The sequence below is a fragment of the Phytophthora cinnamomi genome (assembly GCF_018691715.1).
Source record: "Phytophthora cinnamomi strain GKB4 chromosome Unknown Contig17, whole genome shotgun sequence".
NCBI lineage: Eukaryota > Oomycota > Peronosporomycetes > Peronosporales > Peronosporaceae > Phytophthora > Phytophthora cinnamomi.
In genome coordinates, this window is record NW_027150950.1 from 174273 (window position 1) to 192599 (window position 18327).

The 18327-nt window shown below is 60.9% G+C and overlaps 7 protein-coding genes across 8 annotated transcripts; 4 read left to right on the forward strand and 3 right to left on the reverse strand.

The window, feature by feature from the left end:
- Window positions 1–611: 611 nt before the first annotated feature.
- IUM83_04564 (Spliceosomal protein FBP11/Splicing factor PRP40) lies at window positions 612–1400 on the forward strand (the record flags this gene model as incomplete). Its single annotated transcript, XM_067928650.1, has 1 exon — window positions 612–1400. One exon carries the CDS (start codon window positions 612–614, stop codon window positions 1398–1400), a length of 789 nt encoding a protein of 262 aa, XP_067796016.1.
- A 116-nt stretch (window positions 1401–1516) lies between these two features.
- Window positions 1517–3318, reverse strand: IUM83_04565 (autotransporter adhesin aae; the record flags this gene model as incomplete). The annotated part of the gene is made up of 2 exons (XM_067928651.1): window positions 1517–3150; window positions 3249–3318. 2 exons carry the CDS (start codon window positions 3316–3318, stop codon window positions 1517–1519), a joined length of 1704 nt encoding a protein of 567 aa, XP_067796215.1.
- A 315-nt stretch (window positions 3319–3633) lies between these two features.
- IUM83_04566 (Endoplasmic reticulum-Golgi intermediate compartment protein) lies at window positions 3634–5138 on the forward strand (the record flags this gene model as incomplete). The annotated part of the gene is made up of 2 exons (XM_067928652.1): window positions 3634–3687; window positions 3783–5138. The coding sequence occupies 2 exons, from the start codon at window positions 3634–3636 to the stop codon at window positions 5136–5138; spliced, it is 1410 nt and encodes a 469-aa protein (XP_067796017.1).
- A 410-nt stretch (window positions 5139–5548) lies between these two features.
- On the forward strand, window positions 5549–8701 carry IUM83_04567 (putative vacuolar protein sorting-associated protein; the record flags this gene model as incomplete). The annotated part of the gene is made up of 1 exon (XM_067928653.1): window positions 5549–8701. One exon carries the CDS (start codon window positions 5549–5551, stop codon window positions 8699–8701), a length of 3153 nt encoding a protein of 1050 aa, XP_067796216.1.
- A 223-nt stretch (window positions 8702–8924) lies between these two features.
- IUM83_04568 lies at window positions 8925–10344 on the forward strand (the record flags this gene model as incomplete). 2 transcript variants are annotated; one of them, XM_067928655.1, is made up of 2 exons in its annotated part: window positions 8925–10261; window positions 10332–10344. In XM_067928655.1, the coding sequence occupies 2 exons, from the start codon at window positions 8925–8927 to the stop codon at window positions 10342–10344; spliced, it is 1350 nt and encodes a 449-aa protein (XP_067796018.1). The 2 variants fall into 2 exon arrangements, with proteins under 2 accessions (XP_067796018.1, XP_067796019.1); XM_067928654.1 differs by lacking the exon at window positions 10332–10344 and having other exon boundaries at window positions 8925–9204; window positions 9257–9270.
- Window positions 10345–12738: 2394 nt separating this feature from the next.
- IUM83_04569 (WRKY transcription factor 19) lies at window positions 12739–13699 on the reverse strand (the record flags this gene model as incomplete). Its single annotated transcript, XM_067928656.1, has 4 exons — window positions 12739–12890; window positions 12970–13119; window positions 13190–13259; window positions 13325–13699. The coding sequence occupies 4 exons, from the start codon at window positions 13697–13699 to the stop codon at window positions 12739–12741; spliced, it is 747 nt and encodes a 248-aa protein (XP_067796217.1).
- A 1470-nt stretch (window positions 13700–15169) lies between these two features.
- Window positions 15170–16021, reverse strand: IUM83_04570 (WRKY transcription factor 19; the record flags this gene model as incomplete). The annotated part of the gene is made up of 1 exon (XM_067928657.1): window positions 15170–16021. One exon carries the CDS (start codon window positions 16019–16021, stop codon window positions 15170–15172), a length of 852 nt encoding a protein of 283 aa, XP_067796036.1.
- Window positions 16022–18327: the final 2306 nt, after the last annotated feature.

Here is an 18327-nt window from a genome sequence, read left to right on the forward strand (position 1 = left end):
TTCAACGCGCTTTTCGCCGGTATCAAGCTAATCTCGTGTACAATGCAGCAGTTGTGATCCAGAGCCACACTCGCGGTTGGCTAGCTCGACGTGTAGCTGCCACGCTACGACAAGAGCGTCTCGAGAAACAACGAAACGCTGCCGCGTGCTGCATCCAGCGCCACGTGCGTGGATTTCTTGGAAGACGACGGGTACTACACATGAGACGGCAAGCAGCGGCAGTACTCTTGCAGTCTGTGTGGCGCGGATACGTCGCTAGGTGCGAGCTGCATTCGCTGCGTTTGAAGAAACAGCGGGGCTTCAACGACGAACTGCGTCAGAAACTTGCTGACCTCGCTGCACGAATTGCCGAGACCGAGCGCATTGCGGCTACGCGGGTCCAGACAATGGTGCGTGGACGACAAGCCCGGAGTGCGTTATACGAGCTAAAGCTTGGGGCTGCTAGGAGCATCCGCGAAAAACTTCGCAACAGTGCCGTAGATCTCGAAGTTGCGAGTGCGACTTGTATTCAGCGCCACGTGCGTGAGCGGATCACGACCAGTGCTAGCCGCCAACGACTTCGAGCGCAAAGTTGTGCTCGGTGCTTCTTGAGTCGGCGCACCGTAAAGCGAATGCGTCTTGAGAAGCAATCGGCTGTGCGGATCCAGCGTGCGTTCCGGTATTCGCGTGCTAAGCGGCGACTTGCTCAACTTGTGGACGCCGACAGCGCCGAAGACACTGCCACGATGCCAGCTTCTGGATGGGTCGAGCTCTTCGACGAGGCTAGCGGCTACGTGTACTACTACCACATGGAGACTGGTCAAAGTGTCTGGGAACGTCCGCCAGAGATGGACGCTGCGACTTGGACGCCGGAAGAAGCTTCCAACGAAAATGTCGGCGAGTGGGTCGAGTATTGGGACGAGAACGTGGGCGCATCGTACTTTTACAATGTCAAAACTGGCGAGGCCACCTGGACAACCCCTACAGGCTACCAGAGCAGCTGTAGTAACCAGGAGGACACGACTTCAGCTGAGGTATGGCCCCTGGAAAACGGCGGTGCATACTACACGCTTCCACAACGCTCGAAGCTCGAACCATCGTCCGAGACAGGAAATCAGCAACTGAAAGCCTACGGTGACCAGTATGAGTACGGCGGAGACCAGGCTGGCGTGTATAACAACAACAATGGTGACGGTGGCTACTACTATTACTATGGTGACGCTGATGGTGGAGAGTATCCCCTGGAATATGCGGACAGCAACGTGAATGAGCAGTACGAACCCGTGGATACCGAGTACGACATCAACTACAAGATTTACCTGACGCAGGTTGAGCGTGATCGGCAGCAAGAGCAACAGGAGGACCACAAAAACCCAGGCAATACCAACACGCAGCAGGATCACAAGTCTAACGACTCATGAATGTAACTCACTCCGTCGTTGTAGCGTGCACTCTTCGTTTATTCATTGAGTGGCTGCCCCTGGGAATTTTGTTTCTCTACACGTGTCTACAAGGGACAGGAAGTGAACGTGTCGATCTACCAGGAGGGTTGGTAAGCCTGCGCAGCCTGGTTGGCCATGAGGGAGGCCTGGTTGCGCTGCTGCTGCTCGCGGTCGCGAATTTGTTGCTGGCGGAGGCGCGCCGCCTCCATGTTGCGAGCAACTTCTTCTTCGTCGCTCTTGGCAAAATTAAAGCCGCAGCCCATGCAGAACTTGGCCGTGGACTTGCACTCCTTGCTGCAGGTCGGGCAATTCTTCGTGCTGGGTTGCGAGGAAGGCGCCGACCACGATCCGGAGGTGGGGATCGGTGCTGGCAGCGGAACGGACGTGTATAACGAAGACGCCGATGCAGGTGCAGCGGGTGCTGCCACTTTGGTTCCACAGTGCAGACAAAACTTCTGGGACGCCTTCAGAGGCTGGCTGCACTTGGTGCAGGCACTTGGAGCTGCTGGAGCCGGGTCCGGCGCTGAGAACGAGGACGACGAGCTAATGGACGACACAGGCGACGGGGCCGCCACTGGTGCTGGAGGCGGAGCGGCAGCAACCACCTTAGTGCCGCACTTGGGGCAAAACTTCTGCGTGGCCTTGAGTTTGAACTGGCACGACGCGCAGCCGTGCTCGCCGCCGACGAGTGATGACGATGACGACGAGTTCGATGCAGACGAGTTTGTGCGCTGCAGAGGCGCCGCCGAAAAGCTGTTGCTCGGCGTGAACGGGGCAGGCGTCGAGAAGCTGTTGCTCGGCGTGAAAGGAGCTGGAGCGGCTGCTGGAGCAGCAGCGACCACCTTGGTTCCGCACTGCAAGCAGAACTTCTGCGCAGGCTTCAGAGCTGCGCGGCAGCTCACGCACGAGTTGGAAGCAGCAGCAGCAGCAACAGGGGCCGCAGTAGGAGCAGCGCTCGCCCCCGTCGACGCCACCGACAGCGTCGACAGCCTCATGGCTTCCTGTCGCAGCTGCTCCTCCTGCTTCTTGGCCTCGAACGCCCTGCGCGCCTCCTCCTCGGCCTGACGGCGGTTGGCCTCCCGCCGCGCCTGCTCCTCCTTGAGTCGTCTGGCCTCCTCTCTCTGCTTCTCCTTGGCGGCGCGCTTCGCCTCCTGCTTCTTCAGCTCCTCCTGGGCCGCCTGCGCCTCCGCGCGCAGCCTCTGCGCCCTGGCCTGTTTCTCCTGCGCCATCCGCTCGGCCTCCTCGCGCCGCTCGCGCGCGGCCTGCGCGACCTGCAGGTGCTGCTGCCTCTGCGCCTCCAGCTCCTGCTGCCTGCGCGCGTTCTCGCGCTCCACCGCCGCGCGCTGCTGCGCCTCGTAATCCGAGATGGCGCTCTGCGCCGACAGCCGCATGGCCTCGGCGCGGTCGCGCGCTTCCTGCGCCTGGCGCTCCGCCTCCTCCCGGCGGCGCGCGGCCTCGTCCCGCTGCGCGTCGATGGCGCGGCGCTCGCTCTCGGCCACGGCGGCGCGCGCCTCGCTGTCTCTGGCCGCCTGGGCCTCCACCTGCGCGCGCTGCTGCGCCTCGTACTGCGCGATGGCGTCGGCCGCCTGCTGCTGGCTGGCGTCGGCCTGCGCGCGGAGCTCCGCGGCCTCGCGCGACTGGTGCGCGCCCTCCACGTCGGGCGTGGGGGCGAAGGTCACGTGGCGCGTTGGGGCAACGGGGGCGGGCGCAGCGCCCGGGATGGCTTCGCCTGCGCAGACAAGAGGAGAGTTGTGATACATTGGAGTGCGGCGGCTGCAGGGCGCGTTGGGGGGCGATTCCGCCGCGCGCGGAGACGCCGTTACGCACCGCATTCGGGGCAGAAGGCGCCCTGCAGGTCCGGCGCCAGGTACGAGCCGCACTCGCCGCAGAAGCCCATGACGACGATCGGGAGGAAGGGGGGGGGGGGAGGGGGCGTCGCGTTTTGATGTGAGCTGCTGACTTCCGCCTTGAAGCTGGGACCCGCTTAAGTGCGATCGATCGTGGGGTTGCGCGAATGTTACGGTACGTGTGTACCCATCTTGGACTCCGCTCCCTGCGAAATCGGATACTGCGCCTCCGCCCTTCGGCCGCTCGCCACGTAAGACCCACACAAGCCGAGAAGCGCGCAGGTCGGCAGGACATCTCCTGCTTCGGCCTCTCTCGTCGTCTAGTCCGCCCCCCGCAGCACGCACAGCGCCGCCGAGTCTCCAGCATGGGCGCCATGGACGTGCTGAAGAAGTGGGACTTCTACAAGAAGATCCCGGAGGTGCGTCGCCATTTCTTACCAAGTATTTCAGCTATCCTGGAACTAACCTGTTTGTTGTTTGTTGCCAATTCTCTGCTGCTATTTCATTGTGGCAGGACCTGACGGTGAGCACGCTGCCCGGCGTGAGTCTGTCCATCGCCGGCTGCTTCATCATGTTCCTGCTCTTCATCCTCGAGTTCAACAGCTACCTGACGGTGGACTACAAGTACGACATCGTCATGGACGAGGGCCTGGACCAGACCATGCGCATCAACTTCAACATCACCGTGCCCGACCTGCCCTGCGAGTTCGCCACCGTGGACGTGTCCGACATGACGGGCACGCGCAAGCACAACATGACGTCCAACATCTACAAGATCCGCCTGGACCAGAAGGGCCGCAGCGTCGGCCTCGCCCAGGAGAAGCAGATCATGCCACAGTTCGCCGACGACGCCGAGTACGGCGACCTGCCCGAGTCGGACGCCGTCGTGACGGTGCTGGACGAAGACTCGTTCGAGCCCTTCCTCAAGCAGCACCACTACGTGGCCGTGGACTTCTACGCGCCCTGGTGCGTCTGGTGCAAGCGCCTCGAGCCCGTCTGGACGCGTGTGGCCAAGACGCTGCCGTCGCTGCACTACGGCCAGCAGGTGCGTGTCGCCTCGGTCGACTGCCAGGCGCACCCTCAGCTCTGCATGAAGCAGTTCATCCGCGCGTACCCGACCATCCTCTTCTACAAGGACGGCGACGTGTCCCCCGTCGAGATGTACTTCGGCGACCGCACGGTCGAGGCCTTCGTGGACAAGTTCAAGCAGCTCATGGCCGGCGAGGTGGACGCCGTGGAGGCCCGCAAGAAGGAGCTGTTCGAGCAGGACAAGAAGAACGCGCGCGAACAGGGCAAGGCGATCGCGCGCTCGGCTGTCGGACCCGAGGGATGCCGCCTGTACGGCCACCTGTACGTGAAGCGTGTGCCCGGCAACTTCCACGTGCACTTGGCGAACCCGGCGTACTCGATGGACTCGTCGCTCGTGAATGCGTCGCACACGGTGAACGAGCTGTGGTTCGGCGAGCACCTGACGCCCGGCGAGATGTCGATGCTGCCGCGCAACGCGCAGATGCAGCTGTACACGCACCGCCTGGACAACCAGGACTTCACGTCGTTCTACAAGAACCACACGTACGTGCACTACATCAAGGTGGTGACCAACTCGTACGTGCAGAGCGACGCGTCGGAGATCAACGTGTACAAGTACACGGCGCACTCGAACGAGTACCTGGAGACGGACGACCTGCCGTCCATCATGTTCCGCTACGACCTGTCGCCCATGTCGGTGCGCATCTCGGAGGACTCGGTGCCGTTCTACCACTTCCTCACGTCGGCCTGCGCCATCATCGGCGGCGTCTTCACGGTCATCGGCATCGTCGACCAGGTCATCCACCAGACGGCGCGCGCCCTGAACAAGAAGGTGCTGTAAGTGAGGGCGGGTCGAGCTTCCCCGGCGAGTGGAGCTGCAGCGACAACAACAACAAGAACAAGGAAGGTGTTAGTAGAACTGCTTGAAGTGCCAATACACGTTGAAGTCTCCGCTCGCAAAACGCTACGCTGGTCATGTGTCTCTCCCGTCACTGATACACTCCCCTCTATATTCCGATACGTCTCTGTGCGCTGTCTTTCAGTGCGCGGAGCTGCTCGCAGTCATATTCACCTCCTATATCCGATATCGTATGTTTCCTCGTCCCTAGAGATAGGGAGTCCCCTGTCAAATCCGATTCACAGCGCTTTCGTATGCGCCGACCGAATCAGGCCGCCCAGTCCCTCCATAGTCGAATCCCCACCAAACAAGGCAGCCAGGCAGGTACTGTAGGTACGTAGGCACTGTAGACGATGGAGGACGCCGCGGCGGACACGGCGCCGTCCAACAACATCTGGCACGTGGACTACAACGCCACCGTGGCCAAGGACGCGGCCATGGGCTGGCAGGGCATGGGCTTCGTGCTGGGCTTCAACGGCGTCATGTTCCTCGTGGCGCTCGGCGTGTTCCAGGCGGGCGCGCGCAGCACGCGCTTCAGCCTCTTCCGCTTCGGCTCGGGCTCGATCCTGTCGGCGCACGCGCAGCAGGCGGCGCAGTTCACGCTGCACAAGTGGGGCGACCTGCTGTGGCGCACGCCCATCCGCGACTCGGACGTGGAGCTGCGGCTCGGGCCCGAGGGCACCTTCTACCTGCTCTACCAGCAGTACACGGCGCGCTTCCTGGGCGTGCTCAGCGTCTTCGCCGTGCTGGTGCTGCTGCCGCTCTACCTCACCATCGGCGCCAACGCCATGCAGCAGGTGGAGGCGGTCGCCGAGGCCGCGGTCAAGGGCATCGAGGCCATCGCCGACGGCTCCGCGCGAGGAGCTACGGACCTGTTCGCTATGGACGGACAGGCGCTGGACGGCGCTGCTACTGCTGCTACTGCTGCTGCTGCTAGTGGTGCAACTGCTGCTCTGAGCAGCGCGAGTGGCAGCGCCGCGCCGGTGCTGGACGACGACAACCACTGGTGGAGCTTCGCGCACGCCACGATCCGCGTCATGCCGCACGAGTCGCCGTACCTGTGGGTGCCCGTGGTGACGTGCTACCTGACGACACTGGTGTTCCTGGTGTACTACCGCCAGCTGAGCGCGCTGGCCACCATTCCGACGCACAACTCGAGACGCCACAAGCTCGCGGGGCTCACGACCAGATCGTCGTCCATCATGTCCAACGCCACGAGTGTCGCGACCATGGGGCAGCCCGCTGGCGAGGTGGACAAGAGTGTTAATGTCGGAGAGGAGACGGTCACGCCGGAAGTCGTCACGTCGCCGTCGAAGGCGAAGGCGGACGAAACGGAGACGGAGGACCCGGAGAAGCAGCCGCTACTTGCGAAGGAGAAGGAAAAGGAGAAGGACCCGGCTGTGGTGGAAGAGCAGAAGCCCAAGGCACCCGAGCGCACGCATCTCATCGGAATGCAGCCCTCGGCACTCAGCAACAGGTCGCTTTTCGTCAACCGCGGACTGCCCAAGCAGCTGCGTGAGCAGCGCATGCTGCGTTTGCTGGACGAAGTCTTTCCCGGATACGTGGAGGACGTGAGCGTTGTGTTTAATCTGGCAGAGTTCCACAGTCTGCAGGCTCGTCGACGTCGCGAGGAGACCGAGTTAGCGCGCATGAAGATTCTGCACGAGCGCGAACTCAACGACGAGAAGCCGTCGTGGTCGCTTCGTCTTTTGCCTGGCGGCGTCATGATCCCATCGCTTCGATTGCTGCTAGGCAACTTATTTTGCTGCTTCAGGTGGTGCTCTAGGCCTGTTCCGATGGAAGAGCAAGAGGAGCAGCTTCAACACCACATCAAGGAGCTTCGGGAGAAGGAGGCGATGTGCCTTTCTCGCATCCTGCATGAAAACAAGGGTGCAGGACGTGCATTTATCATATTCAAGTCCGCGAGACTCCGTGCCCGCTTTGTTCGCCGTGTCCGCAACCAGAGTATTACTTCCATCTTGGCACGTTTTCCGGAGCATGCCCAGCCGCGGCTTGTGCGATATGTGCGTGAGCTAGGTCTCACGCGATGGCAGTTGGAGGCGGCGCCTGAGCCTGATGACATTGACTGGCAGAGCGTGTCGTTCCCGTTTGCAAAGCGCACTGTCGTGGTTCTGCTGGTGAATGTGTGCATCCTCGTCGTGCTTCTGTTGTTCACGTCTCCAATTGCCGTGACATCGGCCATTTCCAGTAGCTCGTCGTACTCGACAGGCGCGGCTCAGTCTCTTTCGGACCTAGTGGCACAACTGGGAGATTTGGTGGAGAAGGTGTCGCCCCACATGGCGAAGCTGTTGGCAACGTATATTCCTACGCTGATCCTGGTGATGATCAACGCCGTGCTTTTGAACGTGCTGCAGATTGCTGGGCGTATCCAGCCTATTTCGACGGACTCGGCGAAGGAACGATTGATCTTGCGCACGGCCTCGGTGTACCTGATTTTCAACACCATCTTCGTGCCCAGTTTGGCGTTCATGTCCATTGACGCGGTGCTTTTGTATCTTGAGGACGATGGCGAGGTGCTTGGTATGCTCGGAACCCTCTTCCTGCACAATTCCGGTATCTTCTACGTGGATTATGTTCTTCAGCGTTGTTTCCTCGGTACTGCTCTCGTGCTGCTGCGCGCCACTGAGTACGTTAAATTCTCGTGGGCGAAGCCGCGCGCGTTGACGCCTCGGGAGAAGGTTCAGGCTGTGGAAGCAGACCAGTTCTACACGGGCACACAGTCAGCTATGCAGATCAGTACGCTGACTGTTGTGCTCATGTTCAGCACTGTGGTGCCATTGATCCTGCCGTTGGGAACGCTGTATTTTGTGATGCAGCACGGCGTGGACAAGTACTCATTGCTGAATGTGCGACGTCGCATCAAGGGACGTGGCAGCATTGCTCGTACGGCCACCCACGCTACTTGTGTAAGTCTGCTGCTGTATCAGGGTGCCATGAGCGGCTTCATTCTCGAGCGTGGTACAACCTCGCAGAGTGCCGCCGTGCTCGTACTGCTCATGGGCACGTACATCGTCGTGCTGTGGGGATACGTTCGCGACAAGGAGCAGCAGCACCACATGATCGCTCGTAGCGGACACGGCTCCATGGAGCAGATTCCTAATGGACAGAACTCTTGCATGGCGAGCAAGGCGCCCGAGTTCCCGCTGAGCATGCTCAACTCCAACCTGCAGCCGCTGGAAGAAAGTGGCCTGAAAGACCAGGACGAAGGCGACCAGGAAGACGGAGGTGAGCAAGGCGAGCCCGAGGAGCCTCCCGCTGGCGATGAAGAACCCCCAGCTGGACCAGCACGAGGGCGACGGCCGCTGGAAACGCTCAATGAGTCCTCGGCTTTGCTGATGTTCCCGTCGAGCAGCGATCCGGACCTCCTCGCAGTCCCCGACGCCGACTCGAGCGACTTGTACCGCGAGCCGGCGCTGCGTAAATCCATGCGCATGAGCTTCGGGCCGCAGGACCTCGGGGACTACGGCACCTGGCGCCAAGTCTAACGGATCCCACCACACATACACATACACATACACACACCTAATACAGCAATACGTATATGTCGCGAAACACCACCCAACTTCAACAAAAAACGTCCATGTGGACGCTTGTCTCCCAAGTGGTCCAACTGTGTGCACCACACCAACTCCATGTGCCGCACACAAACGCAGCTTTGGACCCCCTCACTATTCCCCCAATCCGAGCCGAAGAAGCCTGCGCGCCGCCATGGAGACCGAGTGGCACACGCTGGGCAAGGTGCAGTACCAGAAGTGGGCCGTGTACGGCATGTCCTGGGCGGCCGAAGGCGTGACGGACCTGCGCGACTTCGTGGCGGCCTGCGCGCCCTTCGGCGGGCCCGTGGCGCTGCTGCGCGACCCCAAGAAGCTGGTGAAGGTGGCGTCGGACGCGCCGCTGGCGCGCCAGCTGCTGCTGTTCAACGCGTGCGGCCGCAAGCTGGGCCAGGTGGACTGGGCGCCCTTCGAGGACGCGCGCGAGACGCTCGTGGGTATGACGTGGACCGACGAGCTGCGCCTGCTGTGCGTGTTCGCCAGCGGCAGCTGCGTGGCGCTGAGCATGGCGGGCGACGAGGAGACGCGCTTCTCGCTGCTGCCGCCCGGCTCCAAGGACAAGATCGCCACCTTCGAGGCCTGGGGCGGCGGCCTCGTGGCGCTCACGGAGAAGATGGCGCTCGTGCAGGTGCTGGACGTGGACTCGGTGCGCCCCAAGGTGTCGCTGCTGCCCGACTGCGGGCTCTCGGACGCCAACCCGCCCACGTGCATGGCCGTGCTCGAGCCCAAGTTCCTCAAGAGCATCTACCCGGAGGTGCTGCTGGGCACGAGCAACCGCTCGCTCGTGGTCGTCAGCAAGGACGGCGGCGCGCAGGACATGAAGCTGCAGGAGTCCATCGCCGCGCCCATCTCGGCCGTGGCCATCGCCCCCAACGGGCTCTTCATGGCGCTCTTCACGCAGGACGGCATCCTCACCGTGCTCAACACCATGATGGACAAGAAGATCCTGTCCTTCGACACGCAGAGCAAGGCCAGCCCCATGAGCATGTGCTGGTGCGGAGAGGACTCGGTGCTCATGTACTGGCCCAGCGCGGGCCTGGTCATGGTGGGGCCCTACGGCTCCTGGCTCCGCTTCCCCTACTCGGAGAGCATCGTGCTGGCGCAGGAGGTGGACTGCTGCAGAGTCTACAGCGCGTCGTCGCACGATATCGTGCTGCGAGTGCCCACTTGCGTCGAGAACATCAAGGGCGTGGGCTCCACGGCGCCCGCCGCTATGCTCTTTCAGGCGCTGGACGCATTTGACTCGGGAGATGCCAAGGCGGACGAGCACATCCGCTTCATCTTGAGTCAGAACGCGCTGGAGGACGCCATCAAGGACTGCGTGGACGCTGCTGGAAGTGAGTTTGACTATTCTGCGCAGACCACGCTACTGCGTGCCGCATCGTACGGCAAGTGCTTTGTGGACTCGGCCATGGATGCTTCCTCGGCGCTTCCAGGTGGCGCTGGAACTGGCGGTGGTAACGCAATGATGGACGCCGAGATGTTCGTTGACATGTGCCGCAAGATTCGTGTGCTGAATGCGCTGCGCCAGCAGGATGTCGGCTTCCCGCTGACGGTGACACAGTTTGACCGCCTGACGGCGGAGGTTGTGGTGAGTCGTCTCGTTGCAATGCGCCACCACTTCTTGGCTCTCAAGATTTGTGAGTACATGAAGATCCCCACGGACCGCGTACTCGTCCACTGGGCTTGCGAAAAGGTGAAGGCGACCACATCATCCGACGTTTCAGATGAGGAGCTCGTGGCACTTGTGCGCAAGAAACTCAAGAATGCGACGCTGGTGTCTTACGCTGATATCGCGAACTGCGCAGAGCGTGTGAATCGGCGGCGACTTGCCACGATGTTCTTGGATTTGGAGGAGAATGCCTCCGACCAGGTGCCGCTGCTGCTTTCAATGGGCGAGTTCGAGTTGGCACTGCGAAAGTCGCTCGAGTCGAACAACACAGACCTCATCTACATGACACTCTTCCACTTGGAGCGTACACTTCCATCCATGGATGAGTTCCGATACGTGCTGAACCGTGAACCGATGTACGCTGAGGCTGTGAACCTTATGCTGCTGTACTACCGCGCCACAAAGAGTTCGGGTAGCCCTGCGCTATGGACCGACGTAGCCAGCGCTGAAAACGATCTACTGCTCTCGTTCAAGACGTCAGATGTAGAGGAGAAGATCACGGCGCTGAAGGATGCAACTACCAAGTACACAAATGCGAAGCTGCCGGCACATGCCAAGCTCGCTGAGGAGCAGATCGAGCTGCTGCAAGAACAGGGCAAGCTGGAAGAGAAACCTGAGAACGTGAAGCGCCGCAAGCTGGTGGGTCAGTCTATCTCGAACACAATGAAGCTGCTGCTTCGCGACAGCAAGTATGAACCTAAGTTGCTGCCGCTGGTGGCAGCGTTCGCCAAGAAGTTCAAGGTGCCGGACAAACGTTTCTACCGCGTCAAGATTAAGGCGCTTGCCGAGACACGCCAGTGGGACGCGCTGCACAAGTTCTCGATGGAGAAGAAGAACCCGCCGTGCGGCTTCAAGGCGTTCGCCATCGCCTGCCTTGAGGAGGGCGAGAAGCAGCAAGCCGAGAACTACACGGCCCGAATCACTTCTGTGGACGAGAAGTTCGAGACGCTCATCCATCTCGACATGTACAGCGACGCTCTGCAGCTCGCCATCAAGCTCAAGGACCCGGAGAAGCTCACGAGCGTGCGAAACCTTTGCAACGACGACAACATTTGCAACCAGGCCGACAAGGCTGCCATGGAGTTGGGCTTTGTGTCTTAGACGAGAAGGTGTTGGAGCCTTCGCGGATTCTGCACGTCGTGCGCGTTTTATATTGCCGTCCTTGTTGTGTTGGTAGCACGGCGTCGGTGCGCTAAGCTCTGGTCAGGCGTATTGTGCTAAGGATCCACCGTCGGGTAAGAAGAGTAAATAAAGCTGAATTCACGAATATACTTACCTGCGCGGTTGATAAGATATTATATTCGTGCTGACATTAAAATCACCCAGGGTCCCACGCCCAGAGTTTGCTCCAACGTGTTGCCCACGATTCTGACGGGGCGCGCAACCGAATTAGTTCGCGTCTTCGCCTTTCGCTAGTGGCCGATACTATTGAAACGGCGTCCTCCGGCCTGCATGCAGGCACACGCTCGCTCCAATTCTGTTAGATGACATTACGCCCCTGGCCGCGCGCGCGCAGCTGGATAGCCCTCCGGCGAGTTGCCAGGCGAAGGAGGGGATAGTCTCTGATCCGCAGCCGCAGAACCCAGGCGGCTTCGAAGGTGCCACCAGCGACGAAAGGCGCGAAGAAGATCACGTCGAATGAGATCCGCCGCGGCTACCGTTGCGAAGACAGCTTCGATGCAGCGCCAACCTCAACCACAGCGTATGAGCTGCCGGAACCAAACGTATAGATCGAGGGAGTAGTGGGGCATGCACGAGTTGCGCCCGCTCCACGCAGCACTGAAGCTCTACAACGCGGAACTCGAGGGCAAGGCCATTGCAAGTGCGGATTAGCTAGTCGCAGTTGCATGGATGCAAGCACGCGGCCGTTACTTCAACCCAGCCGATACTGAGTCCAAGTGTAAGAGGATGGGCAGCGAATGCTCCCACCTTTTTATCGCAAAGTAATCACTGCGTCAGTGCATGTCAATCGCGAGGCGCCCACCACCCACCGCCCACACACCTCTCCCCCCGCTCTCACACACCTCTCTAACCGCAGCAAGGATGCTGGTTGTGTGCGACGCGCTATGAAGTCTTCGCACCCGGCTTCAGGCTGCAGGCGCGACTAAAGTTCGAAAAGTCCAGCGCAACGCACGTCATTCGCTCACTAGTCGCCGCGGCCGTTGCGACGAGTGACAAAAGGCACACTAGCTTCGATTGCTGCGATAATGGTACTGCTACTGCTAACATGAACATCCCCGCGGCGCCGCTGGGGTGCACTACATGGAGTGGGCGCGTCGGGGCTCGGCTCTTCCTGCGGCTACTGCATGGGCTGGGCCAGAAGCCGCCGCTCCTCGGCGACGGCGGCGGCGGCCTCCTCCTGCTGGCTGTACCACGCGTAGTGGTCGGTGCAGAAGTTGTTGGTCCGCTCGGACGCCGGCTTCCGGCACGTCTCGATCGAGCAGCGCTTGCCTGCGCGCGTGTGACAATGGACAGGGAGACTAGTTAGTTAGACGTGGGGCCAGCCACTCCTCCGAGCGAGGGCACTCACCTCCGCCGTGCGCCCAGCAGCGGCCCAGCGAGACGGCGATCTTGGAGCACCCGTCGGTCTTGCAGCGAGTGCCGCCGCCGTGCGACCAGCAGATGCCGCGCGACTTTGCGCGCTTGGCGCAGCCGTCCACCTTGCAGATGGTGTACCCGCCTGCAGCAACAAGAGAACGCGTCAACACCCACGGCGCTACAGTACTGCAGCCAACTCCGAACGCACGTACCGTGCTTCCAGCAGAGCCCTCGGTTCTGCGCGCGGCAATTGCAGCCTTCCACGTTGCAGCGCTTGCCTCCCTGCCCAGTCAGACACAACAGTAAGCGTAGCTCCCTGCAGCCACGACACCCGAACTCAAACGCACCCCGTGGCGGATGCACAGGCCGTGGTCCACGACGTATTTGTCGCAGCCGGGCTCCTTGCAGATGCGGGCCTTCCTCTTCTTGCGCTTGGGCGCAGCCTCCGCGTCCTGCAGGCCGCGCTTGCAGGCGGTCGAGGTGGGCGTGGCCAGCCGCAGCTCCTGGTCCGCCTGCTCCGCGCCGGGCACCGCGCTGAGCTCGAGCTTGACAGCTGCGTGGCTGGCGTCGTCCAGGATGAAGTCGATGGAGCCTTTGGGCGTCGAGTCCGGCGTAGCAGCCGCGCTGTAGCTGTCGAAGGCCGCGCTGGGCGACAGCAGCGACGTGGCCGGCGCCGGCTCGGCGGACTTGACGAATAAGTCTCGGAACGACATGGAGCGCATGGTCTCGGTGGTTCGACGGCGGCGACGGTGGTGGTGGTAGGTGGTGGGGTGGAATGTTGTTGCGCGCCCCTCGATGTGCGCGCTTGGTCTCTTTCTGACGACTGAGCTTCAGGTTGCTCGAGTAGCTAAAGCGCAAAAATAAACCTTTGGCCGGGGCTATGCACGCGGCTCATCTTCTGCCCCGCACGGGCCAACGTCGCCATGAGTCGAGCCGCCGGGCCTCACTCCCGTTCACGTGCAAGTCCGGCGGCGGCGCTGGCCTGGGGCCGGAGAAGTCTCTCGCTGATGCTGGCACCCCCATTTCTCTTTCGCTTGTCGCGGGCCACGAACGCTGACCACCCACCCGGGCGAGGGTTTCCAACGAGGAGCGAAAGTATGTGCCCGCCTGCTCGTCGTGGGCTCGTACGGCCTCCGCGCTGGTCAGCCGGACGGGGCGTTTGTGCTCGCGTCGAGGCGGAGTGGGGAGCAGATCTCCGGCGCTGCGAAGACGGACGGACGGCGTCGCTGGCCTGAGCCCTCCTGCGGTCTCCACCGGCTTTTCCACCAAGAAACAATGGAAGTAATCGGCAGCGATGTCTCAAAGCCCCGAGCACTAGCATCGCGCTGTGCACGAGCCTCGTGCGGTCGTCGGCGCCAGGAAGACCAGCGAACGCTGGGGCCCGTGTGAGTTGCCCTCGCTGCACTGTCGTCCAGAGGTTTTCGGCCGGCCACAGGGCAGATCTGGCGGACAGCGTGACACCCGCTGTCTCATCATTCGCTGCTATCCTGCTGCAGGCCAGTCGGCCACCACAAGCACCTCGACGGGCTTTTATCGGTCGGGAGTTGATCAGCGCCATGCTCGACTTTCGGGCGGCGTCCTCGAAGCTACCGATCGCTTTCGCACCGGTCAACACGTTGCCTACCCGCGTAATATGACGGTATTGATACGGCTTGCGCTGCGAGATGCAGCGCATCGGAGGATCGTCACGTGAGCGCGGGCGACAAGCTCTGCCGGCACGAGCGAATTCGCCCGGCGAAACCAGCAACCGAGAGTCTGAACGAGCTCGGACGACGGTGCTCGCCGAGCATGCACCGTGGCTGGGCTCGACTAGCTCAAGGCTACTTGCGTCGTATGGATAGCAGCCGTCACGCCATCTACGCGTGGCGACTGATGAAGCGGGGCCCAGCATCTGTCTAGGCGTTCTCCATGTAGACATCCGCTTGCTCTCTCTACTGCTTTCATAGAGGGGCTCGAATCACACGTCGAGCGTGCCTCGCATCTGAACTGCTGTCGCCGCGCTGCGTCCAGCGTCAACGCGTTGCGCTGGTGGCCGGCCATCCAGCATGCAACGCGCGCGATCCGCAGTAGCCTACTGCCAGTAGAATGTGATCGCGGATATGAAATCGAAATGTCGAACGGAGTGCAGGCGAGTGATGCATGATGGTATGAAGCGCGTTTATATAGTTTATACTCTTCCTAGCTAGTGCTACTTAGTTGGTCGCGGGTGCGGGCGCAGCAACGCCGGCCTGCGTCTGCTGGGTCCGCAGCGCGCAGTGCTCAGCGCACAGGTTACCGTTGCGCTCGTACGCGGGCTTCTGGCACGTCTCGACGAGGCAGCGCTTGCCGCCGCCGTGCGCCCAGCACAGCCCGTGCGAGACCGCGATCTTGGAGCAGCCGCCGTGCTTGCAGCGAGTGCCGCCGCCGTGCGACCAGCAGATGCCGCGCGACTTGGCGCGCTTCGTGCAGCCCTCCACCGTGCAGCGCGTGTAGCCGCCGTGCTTCCAGCACAGCCCGCGGTTCTGCGCGCGGCAGTTGCAGCCCTCCACGGAGCAGCGCTTGCCGCCGCCGTGGCGGATGCACAGGCCGCGGTCCACCACGTACTTCTCGCAGCCCTCCGACTTGCAGATGCGCGTCTTGCGCTTCTTCTTGGGCTGCGGCTTCGCGTCCTGCGGCTGGAGCATGCTCGTGGCCATGGGCACCGCCGCGCCCGAGTACGGGTGATACAGGATGCTCGACGGAGCCGCCGACGCCGGCGCGGCGTACTGTTGCTGCTGCTGCTGCTGACTGATGAGGTGGTGGGCGTCCACAGTTTGGCGCGAAGGCGGGTTCAGCAGGAACGAGATGGACGACGACGTGCGCGTGGGCGACGAGGAGGCTGAGCCGTTGTAGCCGCCCTGCGCTGCGAGCGTGCTCATGAGGCTCGGCAGCGTGGGCAGGCGCGGCGCTAGCGACGGCAGGCGGATGGTACGGATCGAGTGCGGGGCCGAGTAGGGTTCGGATGACAACGAGGTCGCCTGCAGCAGCGGCGCGAGTTTCGAGGATCCGACCGGGCTAGCTTGCATTGTCAATGGGGCGGTGAGTTGTGGATAGTGAGAAGTTTGCGGGCTATGGGGCGCTTTGACAAATGAGTCAAGTGGTTTTGACAAATCGCACTCGTGTTGTGACCAGGAGCCCCTCAAATTGAGAGCCACAGACAATCTTAGTACATAGGTTGAGCATGTTCGCAACAATAAACAGAGCAATAAACAGAGCAATAAACAGAGCAATAAACAGAGCAATAAACAGAGCAATAAACAAAATAAACATCCGGCTACCCACACAGATGGGAACGGTCTTGTCGAGGTTGTCGAGGAAGCTCAGTGAAGTCGAGCGGAGGCTTGCATACAGCGGACCTAAGTACACGTATACTACATACGTATACCTGTGAGTTCTTGCCGCGAACGCCTTTGATGCTTGGACAATACTGTACGATTTTACAGTGTAGTTTCTTTTTCAGGAACGGATGGCCAGACAGGTTCACTCGGTGCACGATTTCAGTAGGAACCTGTGTGGGATGGTGGCGAGGATAGGGATGACTGCCATCAAAGCAATTGTCCGGTTCCGCCGTAAACAGCAGCCCAGTCGGTCGTCAGAGCTGGCATAGCGAAAACGTTGTGTGTTCGAGTGGCAGCAGAGCCCGCTTTGCTATCCGTACCACGTGAAACCAGCGGCTGATCCAAATGCTCCACCCCTCTTTTATTTGCAGATGGCGTGAAAGCCAATTGGTCTCGAGCAACGACTAGGTTGTCAACTTCGCTAGTATGCATGATAAGGAGAAACTGTCCAAGAACACGTGAGCCACCGGGAGAAGCGCTAAGATATTGCCGTCTTCAGCCATAGCTTTACAGGAATTTGAGCGTTGAATTGAAGATGGCCAGAAGAGTGAGGAAACAAGGCTCTTGTAAAGCGGGAGGTTGTGGAAAGCGGCCGACCACGTTTATTCTGTGTTTACTTTGACGCTTACTTTCACTCAGCGTCATCGCCTCCAATCTGTTGTTTAGAGGAAAAGGGCTGCGAGCCCTGCTGCTGTCTCCGCTCGTGCTCTCGTTGTTTACACAAAGCAGGAGCAAGTTGAACTTGCTTTCTCGATTTATGGTCCATGAAGGAGCCAGGTTGGCTACCCCGTCCGACCAAGTCCAAGTCCCGATTTTCTGTCAACATGGGGGGCGCGCAACCCTCGACTACCCCGACGTCGTTCAGCCGAAACATGCGGAGCATAATCTTCCTCCATTAGTTTGTTCGCTCGCACCGATGCGAGCGCTGAGCACCAGCCAGCCAAGCGCTGGGTTGCTTTGCATCTTGCCGTCCAGCACCGGTTCGCCGGGGTTTACGGTTCGTCGCGCAGTTGAAAGCATCTCCGGCGGTTTGTCGCGTGCTGTGGACCTAGGAGTGGGCTGCTCGAACGATCTTTAGCGGCCGGTACCAACGATTGCCATGAGACGGACACCGCCGTCATCCTCTGGTTGCCCGCGGGCCGCAATCGGTAGAGGAAACGGATCCCATAGGGCGAGGTGAGCCCCACGCTGCTGAGATGGAGCAGGAGCACCAACAGAATGGTCCGGCCTCACCTCTCAGCAACGGAAACCCGTGTGCGTTTCGCCAATCCATGCTGTGCTGCACCGACGGGCTCTTGCGTTGTCCGCACATTACAGACCGCAATGCGATGCCTACCTTTATGTTATTCTTACCTTGGTACGTTAATCGTAAAGGCGTCAGACGGGTAAATTTGAATTCATCAGAAACGTCAATGTACTTTAATTGTAGGTGGTGGACACTATGCATTGCACGCGATGCGTACTCGAGCTTTATGGGCTGTTCGGCCAGCAGCAGCAGGAGTACTCTAGCGCAGAGAACTTTGGCGACTGCCATCGACGACCCCCCCCTCCCCCCCGAAGGCCGGTGATTATTTTTTGTAAGGCTATTCCAGTGAACACATACATACAGCAAGCTGAAAATGACGACCAGTGCTCGCTCGCGACTAAGCGCGACCACATGGCCATGCACTGCAAGCCGGGATAGTCGCGCCTTGCTGATGCCGGGGTTGAGGCAAACGTGTGGCGCGTGGCGGCGGGTTACACCCGCGCAAATATTCGGGTCCAAGTTCAACGCGTTCACCAGCGCGCAGAGCTTTCCTGCCTTGCCCCAAAGATTTGCAACGGCCGTAAACGCGAGTAGCGAAAGGCTGAGAGTCAGAAACGCACCGCCGCGGGCCAATGATCGCTTGGAGCGCTGATGACTTTTTCGCTGGGGGTGCCGTCCAATAATCACCGCCTGGTCGCCGGAGTGGAGAGCTGCTTGCTCGACGGATTTTGTGCAGCAGCGGCGCGGC